The 16,220-nt window shown below is 40.0% G+C and overlaps 1 protein-coding gene across 1 annotated transcript; it reads right to left on the minus strand.

Annotated features, from left to right (window-relative positions):
* Window positions 1-10,755: 10,755 nt before the first annotated feature.
* On the minus strand, window positions 10,756-11,697 carry LOC123782695 (olfactory receptor 52H1-like). The gene has a single exon (XM_045782967.2). It carries the CDS (start codon window positions 11,695-11,697, stop codon window positions 10,756-10,758), a length of 942 nt encoding a protein of 313 aa, XP_045638923.1.
* Window positions 11,698-16,220: the final 4,523 nt, after the last annotated feature.

Raw genomic sequence — 16,220 nt, forward strand, 5'->3', positions numbered from 1 at the left:
CAGAGTCTTGGGTTGGGTATGTCTCACAGACTGAAAATGAGAATTGCATGGCTTATGGTTACAGTGATCTACAGACATCCACCTCTGAGCCTTCTTCAATATTATCATCTCACTTTCAGCTCTGTAAAGGGATAAACTATCTCTTGTCTCTTCTCTTTATTAATAAATACCTGTCGTTTGTTACAATTTTAAGTCATAATAGAAGCAGTATCAAAATAATTTTTTTCCCAGAGACTCAAATCACATAACTCCAGTCATATAATTTTAGACCTGCCTAGTCACCAGCAATCCAGAAAGTTTTCTCGGAAAATAGGTGCCCCAAATACTATTAGGTGGAGAGACAATGACTAGTTAGGGATTTGGAACAAAGTTCATTGTAAAGTCCCAGCCCTGGTGAACTGGAATAACAACTGTGGGGTCTCAAGGGCTTGAACAAAGGCAGGCTCAGTGTCTAACAGTAAAGCAGACTACACAGTCTCTTTTCTTTTTTGCTCTTTCTCCACAATAGAACTGGTTCTGGCCTGGTTCTCATCAGTATTGTAGAAAAGTTCACCAACATAAAGAGGAGAAAAATATTCTTCCCTTAAGACTAAGGTTTAGGTGGCTTACTCTGCCTTCAGATATTCCCAGGTTGGAAAATTTCCAAGACACTCTCCAATAATTTACTACATCAGATTGGCCTCAAGGAAAGAAGAGAACCCTCCTCCCCTCACAGAAGACAGCCCAGCAGGGGGAGGCCAGTCTCTGGGTAAAGTTTTACCACAGCATTCTTGCCCCTGGCTAATCTATATAATGACTCATTCTTGTGAGACTTCACTGGAACAGTTGGGTTCTTCCTCTAAAATTCTTCTATTTATGACATGATACACAAATCTTTTTCTCCAACTTCAGTTGTCTCTCATTTTTCTTTCTACCTGTTCTTGAATGTTGTGCTCTATCTGTGTCTGCTGCTTTCTAGGTCAACAAACTCCACCTGGGTGATATCCCCAAATGCCATGACTTCGTGACTCCTCTGTTGAAGATTCTGATGTTTATAATTTTGAAGATAATCCTCTCTCCTCAGGTTGGAGCTAGTTACCCGACGCCTGCCATCTTAGAAACCCCACAAGTGCATCCAATTCAGCTTGTTCCAAACTACCCTATTTCTCGTTCCATTGCTCCAAATCTGTTTCTCCTATAATGCTTTCCAACTCAGCAAAGGATAGTATAACACAGTTTCTCAATCTAGAAGCCTCGGAATTATCTCAATCCTATTCTTCCACACACGGTCATCTTACTCATCTTGCAAACAAGTATCTTGTTACAGGTGCCCATTCCCTAATAACTCTGTCTTACATCCACTTACTGCTGTCTCCGCATTGACTGCTCTACCCCACATGCTATCATCTCTCACCAAGACCTCTGCATTCTATCTCAAATGTACCAATTTTCCTCGAGCAATTGAAGGCAGATGGGATGTAAAGTCTATCCCAACTGGAAAGGAAAAAAAATGGAAAGGCTATCATTCCAGATAGGAAGAAATGGCAAGGCTGCAGTCAGCAGCAGTAAATATCCTCAGTGCCCAAATCTAGGCGGAGTCCATTTCATTAAAAATAGATACAGTTACAGCAGAGGTCAATGTATAGAGAAGCCTCAGCTAGGTTTCAGGATCCAGGATTTTGGTTCCCTATTCACTGCCACAAAATTATGTGTGAGCCACCTGGCCCACATCCCATATCCTCTACCACATATACACCCAGGTGACACGTAAAGGAAGAAAGAAGGACAAAATGGAAATTGGAAGGACAAACTATTACAGACAAATAATAATAAAGCAGGAGGCAATAAATTCCATGACAAAAGCACCACAATTAAAGATTAATCCAAATGAAAAATATATAATTCCATTAACATTAATTTAAGTCTTCTTACAGATCACTAAAGCAAAGCCCTTTGATCATGTGGGAAGAATGACAAGGGATATGAGTAATGAAGTCATATAAGAAGAAACTCTAATGTGTAATAAATATGTAGGATATTCTCAGTCTCATAAATAATTAAACTCAAGATAAACATGAACGATGAGGCATATTATGTGTCAATTGAGAAAGACTTAAAAAGATCAATGGTATCATTGATAATATCTATCCTGTGAAAGGTCTGAGGAATTAAGTTGGTATAACTATTTTATTTTATTTTATTTTTTTAAAGATTTTATTTATTTATTTGACAGAGAGAGAGACAGCCAGCGAGAGAGGGAACACAGCAGGGGGAGTGGGAGAGGAAGAAGCAGACTTCCAGCGGAGGAGCCTGATGTGGGGCTCGATCCCAGAACGCCGGGATCACGCCCTGAGCCGAAGGCAGACGCTTAACCGCTGCACCACCCAGGCGCCCCGGTATAACTATTTTAGAAGGGTTTGCTGTATAACATTCTTAGATAGTAATTTACCAACGTGTATCAGAACATAAAATGCATATATCCATTCCCCAGAAGTTCCAAATATAGGAATGCTTCCACAGATACAGTTATATATTTTTTAAAAAATGGCACAAAGATATGCACAGCAGGGGCTCCTGGGATGGCTCAGTCAGTTAAGCATCTGCCTCTGGCTCAGGTCATGATCCCGGAGTCATGGGATTGAGCCCCGCGTCAGGCTCCCTGTTCACCAGGGAGTCTGCTTCTCCCTCTGTCCTTCACCCCTGTTTCTCTCTCTCAAGTAAATAAATAAAATCTCTGCTCTCTTTCTCTCTCTCTCAAATAAATAAAATCTTAAAAAAAAAGATATTCACAGCAACGTTTACCATATGAAATTTGATCGAAATTATAATATGAAAAAATGGAAATGATTTTGACATTTACAGTGTGTTCATACAGTGCAAGCATATATAGCTTTCAAAAAGAATGAGGCAAAGCTTTTTGTATGGGAATCAGAAGATGCCAAAACAGCACTGGATTCTACAGCACACATACTGAAATTGGAATGATACAGAAAAGGTTAGCTGGTAATATAATTGAAGGGTAACATAATTTCAGAATATTTTTAATAGTAAAAAATATGTAAAGAAAATGTTGTAAATGATAATAAAGAGGGAGATGATGCTATTTACGAGTTAAAAATAAAATGGCATGCTTACATTGGAAACCAGGGATGTACTGTATGGTGACTAACATAATATAATAAAAAATCATTATAATAAAATAAAATAAAATAAAATAAAATGGCATGATTAACTTGAATACATGGGTTAAATGCATAAACACATAAAACAAATTAAACACATGAATAAATTACATAGTATATTTCTGACTCAAGAATAAATGTGCCCAAAGAGCAGAATTTATAGCCCCAAAATTGGCTGCAATTTTTGTAATACTATACGCAATTGGAGGAATCAAGATCAGTGAGAAAATACTGGATAATTCCACAAATAGATTGGAAATTATTTGTTATTTATTACCAAAGAAAACATAGATGGATCCATAATTCGCACTAAGTAAAATAAAATTCCTCATGAATCAAAAAGATATATGTAAATTGTATCACAATAAAACCTCTAGCTTATATTAGAAACGTATGCACCTGAAATGTATATGAGAATGAGGTCTTTAAGAAACATATTTAGGTGAATACATAACCAGCAAATATCAAATAAGGCAGAAAGACAAAAAGGTAGATACAGCCTAGAAAATGGAACGAAGGATTCACTAAGTGGCAAAACTTCAAAAGTAGTAGAAGCTGTTTTAAGATGCAAAATTTTAAACACATTATCAATTGAATAAGAAACAAATAATATAAGTATATTAAAGATCCACAATTGGAAACCAATTACTTTAAGAAGAAAAAAGTAAAAAATGTAATAAGTAGAATTAAGTCTCTAAAGTCACAAGTGAGCTACATAAACATAATCATTAAAATCCAGATTAAAAGACAAAAAAAAAATGTCTAATGACCAAGATATATTTTTTAGACAATAATGGTATTTTGAAATCAATTCTCATGCTCTGACAATTAAAGTAAAATTAATGGACACTCAGGAAAATATACATCAACAAACATGATTGATGAATAATCATAAAACCTAAATAAACCAATTTATATAAAATAAAAGTTTGTCAGAGACCTATCTTCCTCCAAATGGTGCCCAAACTAGACAATTTAATCAATTATACCTTCTTATATTTAAAGAGCAGGTAATTCATGTAGGATACAATTGATTTCTAAGCATATAGGAAGCCTGAAAATCTAAGTTAATTTTAAAAGCTAGTAAAGCTATTTTGTGAAACCTAAATATATTCATTTATTCGAACACTATTTGTAAGTCCTAATAGGTGCCCAGATGGAGTAGAAACTCATTCCGTAAACAGGGAACCAAGTTTGATAATTACTGTGGTGAAGCAGAGAGTGAGAGCCTGAATTAACGTAACAGAAGGGATTAACTGACTTCAGAAAGACGAGAAGACAGAATTGGTAGGACTTGCCAGTTGACAGAGGGGTGATGAAAAGAGGAGCAGGAACGGTGCTGAAACATCAGTGAACTCTTCCATCTCAGTGAACCTGAAGTCAAGTTTGTCTCGTTTTATTCTGTTTTCTTGGCTTCCACTTTGTCTCCTGATTTTTTTTTTGAAGAATTTATTTATTTATTTGAGAGAGAGAGAGAGAGAGAGAGCACAAGCAGGGAGAGCAGCAGAGGGAGAGGGAGACCCAGGGAACTTGACCTGAGCCCAAGGCAGACACTTTAACAGACTGAGCCACCCAGGTACCCCGTCTCCTGATTTAGAGAATAATTTTAAAGATTATTCAAAATATGCCCATTTGTTTACTATCTACTAAGGTAAGCAAACGGACATTAACTTGAAGACCCGTTACCTGGTTGTGTGGGTCCTATCCACGTCTGTAGATCTCTTGCTGCTTATTCTCATAACAAGAATTTGCAAAGAACTCATGGTTTTCTACTTAACACCATGGCCTAACTGACACCCACATAGTCCCTCAATGTCACTTTAAAGACTTTGAATAGTTTGCCTTGTCCAATCATAAACAAGTGTTATATTAACTAACCCCAGACCCCAGATAAGAATATCAAAGTGGAAGCGGCCTTACAGCCTTCTCCCATGTCAAAAGTGAGATAACTTTAGTCCACTGAATGTGTCTCCACCAATTTAAGCTTCTGGGAATACTCTTGCCTGATTTCCTTTTCTCCTGCATTGGTCTTAGAAGTTTCTTCAGCTTGGTCCATTTTCTGACTATCTCTAGCTAACTTTCTTTCATCTACAGTACAGAGCACGCTTTCCTGAACAATATCCAAATTAGGTAATGTTCCCAGGCACACTCCTGGCACTCCACATTATCCAATCAGAGCACTTACCAAACTATTCTCATTTTATTTTACTTGGCTTTCTCACTTAATAAATGGTAAACTTTAAGAGAATAGATATTGTGTCTGCTTATTTCACTATTCTATCCCTAGGACACCAGCTGCCACAGAGGGTTCAATAAGTTCTTGTTGAGTAAAATAAGTTCTTGTCGAGTGGCAGAGGGTCCAGTGGACTTCACAATGAACTTGATCATCCAAATAGTGTTGTGACTACGCTGTCATTCACCCACACAGCCTCAATCTTATAGCCTCGCAGCCTACCATAAAACCACAGGTAAATTGGCCACCTAAACACTAGACAATTAAAGATCTGGAAAAGCATGAAAACTTGCTTCCCATTGTTAAATACTTCCAAACTGGATGAAGGCTCCCACCAAACAAACCTAAGGAATCCCCAAACACTGCACACTCCACGCCACAAGATGGTCTGGAAGGAAGGACGCGGCTAATGTGGGAAATTAGTAGCACTTTCCTCACCTAACTTCAAAGTCCTATATACAAAAATGGCCTGTGGCTTCACATTTCCTTTCTTGAAACTTGTCAGGTATCACGAACTATACATTCTCTTTAATCTACCAGTATTAGTACTCTTCGATTAGTCCCTTTGACTACAGACTCCCAAATAGGATTTTGCATTTAGCAAACATTCTACTCCCACCTTATTTACTGGTCTTTGACAGATTGTTGAGCATTTTTGCCCTCCCTCCTAAGGCTGGGGACATTGAAATGACACATCTGTATCTCTACATGCCCTATCTCCTCCAGCACTAAACATAGGACAGGTCCCTCAGTAATAACTTGATCACAAAGTATTATAATTCATACTTTGACTTTATTTCTCTTTTTTATGCTAAGTGTGTCTATGCAAATATCTTTCTTCAGTCCCATTTTAGGGAAAGGAATATCCATGGTTGGTCCGTAGGTCACAGAAGGACTATTTTAAGACCCATTCCAGAAAACAACTGTTCAACTGCGTTTTGCACTTGTGTCTCTCTATGGTGTGTAGGGTGGGTGGCTATCTCAGTGTTTGCCCCTATCACCCCAAAAGAACAACAGGACACTCATTCATAAATGCATTCACGAATACAAACCACTGCTTACACATATAAGATAACCTAAAGATCTCTGAGATGGTATATAAAATTTCAATCTCCAGGTGTCTGGCCCCAGTTTGAAACGGTCAGTTCTAAATCTATCATGACCACTCATGCTTGCTTTTTATTTATTTGTTTGTTTGTTTGCTTGCTTGTTTATTTTTACATCCATAGCATTATAATTCTGATCTTTAGAAATGCCTAGAAACATTTTAGGGAAGTAAGTGGCACGGGCTTAGAATTAAGCTCCTAATAGACACCCCTCTTTCACACCGTTCTCTTAGCATGAGTGTCAGCTCTATAATCTACATGTAGAATTCTAATCTTGTCCTTTCCTCTCTCCTGGAGCCCCCTCTTTCCTCACCTGCCTCTTTCCTCTTCACCAGCTCCTTTTCTCATCGGCTCTACTCCATTACTCCCTGAGAGTTCTGCACTGCTCACCATGGGCTTATACCTTGCAGATCCTGGTCCCAGAACTGCTTTGCAAAGGCAAGGTGATGATCAGAGAGTGCAGAAACACAGCAGGTGAAAAACAGACCAAAGAACAAAAGAAGCACTTCCAGGATTAGTAAGGGCAGGCACGGGGACATAAGGGACAGACATAAGATCATGTTCACAGTAGGGAAGAACTAACACAGAGCTTGGAAGTGTGGAATGCAAATGTACTCTCTTGTCATCTCTGGGAATTAGAGACAGGTTAGAACAGAGGGCCTTGAACCCAGGGGACCCATAGGCCTCAGGTCCCAAGGCTCCAAGTCGGTCTGGGACATGAACAAGGATTCAACCAAATTAACACTTCCCTGGCTTAGAAAGTTACACATCAGTTCCTATTAGTGGTGGCTTGGAAACTTTGGAAGAATCCACAATTATAGCATACCTGAGCCTCAGCGGGGTCTTGATCTAGTTTGATCAGTAATTTGATAAAGTCTGGCCAGAGTCATTCTCCTACATGTCAGCCTCGTTATAGAGCTCCTCAAAGTTCTTGTGCAGAGACTATTTCATTTTCCTCTGAATCCCTAGCTGAGAGTACTTCACAGTGGAAAATCAATACATTTCTATTGGACTGAAATGCATCTGCTTCTAGCCTTAACAAAACCCTGGAGATAATTCTCAGTGGGGCTGCATCTCTCCAGGTGTGAAGAGGCCTCTCCTCTTAGATACTTACTTCATGTTCAGTCTTGCTTGGTAGTTCTATCCATCTTCCCGCAGTGGAGAATCATCACTAACTCTGTGTTCAGTCAATTTTTTAGACTACACGCTAGTAATCCGTTTGTTTAGTGCAAATGTCTAACACAAAGCACACACAAAATTGAAAAGCATAGCCAGCCAGCCAGGGTAAGTCTCATCCTTCCAACAGAACCCTACATCTACCTTCCAACGAACAACAAGGAAGCCTACTTTCAATGCCCAGTGACTAACCATCTGGAATTTATCGCTGTTCTACTCATCCCTCCCTTTGTGCTCTAACAAAATACTTTAACTCTTTTGGAAATCAGTTTTGGCATCTACAAAAAGGGAATAATAACTTAGAAATGCTTAATTTAAAGAAGGGCTCTGAAGAATAAGTGGGGAAACAACTATCACCTTACTGTGGAAAAAATAAGTCTTTTCCATGACTCTCCATAATTTTCTCTCTGATTATTTAGAATTACAAAGGTAGAATCTTACCAAATGAAAGGGATTTCATTCATTCATTAAAACTCATTCATTTCAACTCTTCTATTCAGCAAACATTTATTGCATTCCTATTACGAACTAGGAGCTTGTGAATGATAGGAATGCAGTGATAAAGAAGGCAGACATGAACCTGGTCTTTGATGATACATAATGGAGGAACAGACATTAAACAACTGAGTATACAAGCAATCATCATATTAAAGTTGTGGTAAGTCTTAAAATGGAAGGTACCTTGTGCAATGAGAATGCATATGAGAGATACTAGTCTAATAAACAGGACTAAAAAAGGAATATCTGAGGGCATTTTTAGTTGAAGCCTAAGCAGGAATTGCCAAGCAAAGAATAAAGAGAAAGCACAAGTAGAAGAGAAAAGGAGACATGTGATGCATTTGAGAAGCTGAAACTAGGCAAGTATGGTGGTGTACTGTCTTACTTCATTAACAGTAGTATCAGTCTATCTTGTGCCGTCATTTTCTCCAACTTCTCCAAAATACAGGACTAACTTCGTTAAGATTCATCAAGATTCCTTTTTTTCAACTGAGTATGTAAGAGAGACAGCTGAGTTTAGAACAAGTTGAGTTTAGGATAAACAAGACAATGACGGCGATAATATACTATGGAATCTAAACTGGTTACAAAAGGAAGAAAAGAAAAGTTAGTGATAATGGCATCAAGAAGGAGTTTCTGACAAAGTTTGAATATGTATGAAACCTTTATTGAGAACACATGGTGGGTCAGATATTTTCATATAAAAAAGCATAAGAAGACGACACCTAGGACTAAGTTTCTGCCTTCAAGGAGCTCATAATGTAGGTGTGGATAGATAAATAAACAAGCGAATAAGGCTGATGGTTTGTAATTGTGGCAAGGATAAAGCAGCCCTACCTGTGTATCTTCTGAACTGCCTAAGGGCATTATAGACAGCAAAGAAAATATCAGCACACACACACACAGACCCGCACACGCACAGAGGATCTTATCTCAATATACCAATTTTACTCTTTGTTTCTTACTTCCAAGTAATTTAATATGTTCATCTTGATTAAATCTATGGCTTCTTTTTCAGTGGAGATTGTAGGCAATGGGCATTTTTATCCTGGGATAGTTTCTTAAGAGGGACATAGATGGCTCCTACCCAACTCAACTTAATGCACACTCTACTCACACCAACTTCTTGTTGTTGATGTTGTTTTAAATAACCAGACATTGAGTATGACGCACACAAAAGAACATCACTTCTGGAATTACTTGCTCAAAGAGACAGGGATGTGCAAATTAAGTGAAAGAAACATAAATGAAGTGTAAATAAATGTAAATTAAATGTAAGGTTCTGACTTTTTCATTAAATTCTTCCATTCCTTGCATTGGTCCCAAGGACAATGGAATTATTGAAGAAATGCAAGGTGCAAAGTGACACAATCCTATGAATTCTAAAATGATCGTTTTAGCTTTTATAGAGAGAGTGGATTGAATGGAGCAGGGTTGGAACTCCTTTAAAAAGACGACTCTGAAATATTCTCAGAGGGAGAGAAAATAGAAAAGGGTCCAGGCAAGCTCAATGGTCATGATAAAAGTGAGAATGTCACGTATATATTCAATGGTATGACTTATAAGCACCTTGAAATCAAATATTTAACCCAAATATTGATTAAATTTTGTTGGAGCATGACATAGGATAAAGCAAGGACAAGCCACAGGTTCCTGGCTTGGGAATTCCTGTTGCTGGTAGTGCCATTCATTCACTGTAAAAGAAGACTGAAAAGGAAGGGCACTTTTTATGGAGGAAGTTAGTGAGTTTCCAGGTCAGTTTTGGAGAAATTAAGTTGGAGGTGTTCGTAAGCCATTCAAGGGAGTAGATATCCAGGAAGCAATTGGATAAAGAATCCTGGATCAGACAGACCTGGGTTTGGATCCTAAATCTACTAATTGTCTTTCTGTAATCTTTGTAAGTCTCCATGTCCTCATCTGTGAAATGAATTAACTGATATTACCCTGTTATAATTATTTTTAATTCAATTGATTAATACTTTGTAAAATATGGACCAAGGGTAGTGAAAATTTTCTTGGAGCATGCAATTGAAGGAAACAGATACAAAAGACAGTCAGCTCTATGTAATTTGAGATGGGTAAGGAAAAAAAGTAAAGCAAGTACAGGATACAGGAGGAGGGATTAATAATACAGATACAGGACTGAAACGCAAAGCAGTAAGTTTGGTAGTTATAGTTGAGATCACTGATAGCTACTGAAAGAGGGAACACAGGAGCCTTTGTCTTTAACTTAGGAACTGAGAAATACAGGGGTGAGTTGTCTGTTAGGAAATATCTAGCCTTCAAACATCTCAAAATTAGCAACAGGAAAAACGTAAACCTGCGTATTAGTGCTCTTGTGTACCCATCATTACCCTCTTCATACAAGTGGTGAGAAAACTGAACTAAGAACACCCCTGATTTTCTGAAAGTCCAGAAGATTTTCTTTCTCTCTTTTCTTCCCTTCCCATACTTTGCACATGGCTAGAATGCTAAAATTTCAAATTAATAACAGTTATAGCTTTATTATGTCTTCCTGTGTTATATAAAATTTCACCTAATCGATTTTTACCTGAACTTCTCCTTCAGTGGCCCTCCCCACTCATTGTGTCTTCTTCAAAGAGAAGAGGAGAATAAATTTGTCCTGGATCTGCTTGGTCTTCACTCCGTAGACCACAGGATTTAGAGCAGGGGGGATGGCCACGTAGAGGTTGGCAAACAGGATGAGCACATTTCGAGGGACGCTGTGCCCAAAGCGATGGGCAATGATGGAGAAGAAGGCAGGTGTGTAAAACATGAGGATGACACAGACATGGGAACCACAGGTGCTGAGCGCCTTTTGGCGGGCACCCTGAGATGAGAGCTGAAAGACAGCGCGGAGGATGATGGTGTAGGAAACAGCAATTAAGATCACATCCGACATGACAGTCATGAGAGGCACAGAAAATCCGTACCAGATGTTGACAGAAATGTCAGCGGAGGAAAGCCGAGCAACACCTATGTGCTCGCAGTATGTGTGCGGGATGATGCGTGTCCCACAGAAGGGTAACCGTTTCAGCAGAAAAACATCTGGCAAGATGACAGAGAAGCTTCTCCCAACGATGCTCACCACGAGCTTGATGAGCACCCGCGGGGTCAGGATGGTGGTGTACCGCAGGGGGAAGCAGATGGCCGCGTAGCGATCGAATGCCATGGCCAACAGGATAGCCGAGTCCACTACAAAGCTGAAGTGGAGGAAGAACATCTGGGTGAGACAGCCAGAGAAGGTTATTTCCTGGGAGCCCAGCCAGAGGTTACTGAGCAGTTTGGGCACGGTGGCAGTGGACAGGACGAGGTCCGTGGTAGCCAGCATCGCTAGGAAGAAGAACATGGGCTCATGGAGGCTGTGCTCAACGGCGATGAGGTAGAGGAGGGTGCAGTTGCCCACAACAGCCAGAACATAGATGACACAAAAGGGAATCCCGATCCAGCTGTGGAACTTCTCCAGGCCAGGTATCCCCACAAGGATAAAGGAACTGGGATTGTAGCAGCTCAGATTATACATGGTCTCTTCAGTCTGAGACCCACTGGCTTTGGAGCCCTGAGGTCAAATCAGCTGTCAGAATGGGCTGGGGCTGACCGTGGTGGGGGACTGCAGCTGTCACATTCGGGTTTCCTCTGTCCCCTGGATGCTGGCACCTATAGAATTGACTTGTTATTGCCCCTTTCCTTTGCCAGTGGCCCCACTTCATTTCCTTTATACATTTATTAACACACCTTACAGAAGGGTTATTTTTGTACGTTAGCAATTTCGTATGATTAAACCTAAATAACTGTGTCCCTTTCTCCATGTAGATTATTTGGATAGGCCCAGGCTCAAATGGAAAAAAGAAAACATGTCATATATAAGGAGAAGAAGGTTTGTGTATGTCAGGAGAGGGAGGGCAGTGGAGAGACCCAAGCAGGAAATATTACAACTATTAAACGGGGTGAGCTGCAAGTAGTGGACCTCTCTACACAGCAAATACTATGTCTCCAACAACAGTTTCGATAATAAACTGAAGAATTCCAATAGAGCAGTAGAAAAGGTAACGAAAAGGGGAGAAAAAGAAAGAACAGATTCCAGAGCTGAGGGGGATATAGATTTGTTGCACAGGGATTGAAACATGGTTCGGACTAGGAGGGATGCTTCCCGGGATGGGAAAATGAGAGAATGCATGGACCAGCAAGTGCACAGGGACAGGTAAGCATCCCCCCGACTCAGGCAAAGGGCAGTGAGCTCACAGGATGATTTATGGTCTCAGGGATGATCCCCTAAACCTTGGAGGATCTCTGTTCCCTAACTTAGCCAGGGAGAGAGCCCCACCCACCGGTGAGTGTGACAATGCCTCCATAACAGATACCAGCTGGGGTGACTGGCCTGGGCCAAGTCAAGCAAAGCAGATTCTCACCTCCTGGACATAAAATTAAAAATAATAAAATAGTGCTGCGCGAATGTTTTCATTTCTGGGCTGCCAGTGCTTGGACCCCGTCTTTGCACTAAATAGAGCCTGCCGTTGGAGTGCCTCTGGCATTTCAGTTTTAACTCTGTTGTGTGATCTAGTTTATCGAAGGAAAGGAAGTGGATTTTGAGGACAGGTCACAACAGTTCTAGATTCGTGTGTTTGGCAGGAATCTGTAGTTGTGTGACAAGGAGGGAGGAACGGGTTGAGACGTGTGGGATTTTGTCACCTCTCTGCCAGAATCCCAGTCAAAGCTTTATATAGTGAGGTTCTGTCATGTAGGGGACGATTCTGTCATTGCCAGAGTCCTTAAGCAGTCAAACTGAACAAGGCAGGAATGTAACTAGTTCCCAGTGTCCCAAAAGCAGCCCCCCACCCCTGCCCCAACCACAACTCATCCTCCACCCTGGCAAGAATGTGTGCTCCGAGTTCTGTCCGCAGGTCTGATGCAGGCTAACAACTGTGCGCACTGACCTTATTAGAATGATGGTAACGACCGAGTCTTTGTGAAATTGTCCCTAAAAGGATGGCCACCTCATCTCCTGTGGTATAAAAAGTAGATAGACTGAGAAAGCCCCAAAATGTCAAAATTTAGGCTAGATTGCAACTCAAGTCTCTTAAGCACAGACTCCTGCCTCCTGACAAGAAGCACATTTCCTCAGGGTCCCAGGGAATACATTCAAAGGGGAAAAAAATAAGCCACTAATCATTAAAACTACAAAGGAGGTCAACAGAAAACATACAAACCAAGGTTTGCTGCTTCAGTCCAAATTGATTCTGACTTCACTTCTTTTACCCAAAAGCTCTCTTTCCTTCCAGATTCCTCGCTGTATTCCTGGTCACATTAGTTGGTCTGCATGTGAAATCAGTCGTTTTCTGCCAGGAGCTGTCTCCTTATGGAATCATCAGTGTCAGCAGGACTCCTTCCTTCCAGGATCATGTCCTTTAGGACACAGACCCTACTTGGACACTGAGTAAACACAAGGCTACATTGTTTGATAAAAAACAAAGAGCCAATGTAACATTTTTCTCTTCCCCAATTGGCTGTGGTTTTCAGCTCACCAAATTGTCTTCTATCTCTTGCTTTACAGGAGTAGTGGAAAATATCTGTTTAGAAGGAAGCAAGTAAAATTTTAGGGTGGGGGTTGTTCCAGGAGAGGTGATATGAAGGTTTGTATGCATTACCTTATATTCCCAGGAGATAGAACTCATGTTATGTGGGTACCACCATTTTTTTCCATTCCCACACAAGGGATGAGGTCAACCGTATTAACTCTTTTCCCTTGAGATGGGATGTAGCTTGGTGTTTCAGGACGCTGGGGATATTGGAACCCTAGGAGATTCAGTCTAGACAATCTGGACACAGTCAGTTGAGACAGAATTCTCAGAGGTTAAGAATGTTCCTGTACATCTGGTGTTCTTTAATTAGTCTATTTGTATAATCTTGCACCAATATTGTATGAATACAATTAAAGTTTTCTACTCTTGATATTGGAATGTAAGATCTTCAACTTTTTCTTCAAAAAATTTCTTAGCCAGGGGCACCTGGGTGGCTCAGTTGGTTAAGCATCCAACTCTGTTTTTTGGCCCAGGTCATAAACTCAGGGTCCTGAGACTGAGCCCCATGTGGGATTCGGCTTCTCTCTCTCCCACTCTCTCTGCCCCTCTCCCCATTGCTTAAAAAAAAAAAAAAAAAATCTTAGCCATTCTTTGCACTTTGCATTGTCAAAAAGTCTATAAGCAGTTTCTCATTTTATAAACACACACACACACACTTAGTTTTGCTTGCACTGAATCTGTATATCAATACAGAAATACCTGATATGTTTATAATACTGTATCTTTATATTATAAATATGATATATTCTATTATTGATGTAGTCTTCTTTAAATTTCCCTAATAATGGGTTAAAAAACTAACTTGAGGGGCACCTGGGTAGCGCTGCCATTGGGCGTCTGCCTTCTGCTCAGGCCGTGATCCCGGCGTTCTGGGATCAAGCCCCACATCGGGCTCCTCCGCTATGAGCCTGCTTCTTCCTCTCCCACTCCCCCTGCTTGTGATCCCTCTCTCACTGGCTGTCTCTCTCTGTCAAATAAATAAATAAAATCTTTTAAAAAAAGTATACTCTTTTTTTGTGGGATGCAGAATATTTTTTTATAATTATTTTTAAAAATTACCACACACACAAAAAAAAAAAAAACCCCACAGATTCCATGGCTTAAAGTGCCACAAATCACAGTAATTATCTTACAGTTTTGTAGCCCATAAATTTAGCCTAGGTCTCACCAAGCTAAAATCAAGGTGTTGAGAAGGCTGCTTCTCTTTTTAGAGGCTCTAGAAGAGAAACTCTTTCCTTGCTTTTTCTAGCCTCTAGATGCCCTTCTACCATCTTCAAGGAAAACGATATTATTTCTACCCTTCTTCTGTACTTAATTTCCCTCTGATTCTCCCCTTGGGCCTCCCTCTTCTACTTTTAAGGATCTCTGTGATTACATTTGAGCCAGCTACATATTCTGGAATAATCTCCTTATTTTAAGGTCTACTGATGAGTTTCATCGGATAGTCATCTTAATCCCTTATGGCCTTGCAACCTAACAGAATCACAGAGGTTTAAGATGGGGACACCACCGGAGCCGCCATTATTCTGCCTACTACACGAAGCTTCAGAGTTTGGAAATTATATTTGTCGAACTCACAGTCTTGATTAACTTAATCTCTAGATATACTGACATAATAGATGCATTTAAACATCTCATTTTGTTTTGTTCCTTTCTCCTTGCTTTTTAGTGAATATATTACATATTGAGGCTATATTGTAATATACGTATATAATGTCTGGTTTCACATATCCTGGTGGTTTGCCGCATGGCTCTGAGTGGAAGATTCCCTCTGACTTTTCTCTTTCTTTTTTACTTCCTTCGTGTGCTCCTTCTTCCGGGTACCTCATTCTGTTCTCCTAAGCACTCTGTCCCAAGCCAAAGCGTAGTGTGGTGGCTTCTGGTCCTGATCCAGCAATCATCTCATGGACATCGCAGATCTAGTTACTGGGACAGAGGGAAGGTGGGTTCAGTTCCTTGGGGCAGAATGTGCCTCTATCCTCTCACATCTCTAAGTAAACCATCTTCTATAATGTAATTCTAGAAAGCGGTTTGATACCAGTTTTTGGTGTGTGTGTGTGTGTGTGTGTGTGCTTAATTTACGTTTTGGGGCAGGAACCCTATCCCTCATTCTTAGCCTCAAGTAGTGCCCTCAGTTTTGGTCTGCTACATGAAAGAACTTGTCAAAATCTTGCAGGAGCTAAATTTCTTTCTAGGCTACTACCTTTTTCTAGATCTGGAACTCAGAATATTTATGGATTTGTGACCCAAACTCCTTGTTTTATTTTTTCCTTGATCCACAAAGATGCCATTAGTATGTAGAGATCACAATTCCACAATATTTATTTTCCCAGAGCCTAAAAACAAATGTGTAATCTATTTTTCCCCATTTTTCTATTAGTTTAAAGTAAGAAAGTTTCATTTGTACCATAGACTAAAGACAAAGTACCTGTGTTCATTTCTATTTTTTTTTAAGATTTTATTTTAT

This window comes from Ursus americanus, chromosome 16 (genome assembly GCF_024610735.1).
Source record: "Ursus americanus isolate L20-20 chromosome 16, mUrsAme1.1.p, whole genome shotgun sequence".
Lineage (NCBI taxonomy): Eukaryota > Metazoa > Chordata > Mammalia > Carnivora > Ursidae > Ursus > Ursus americanus.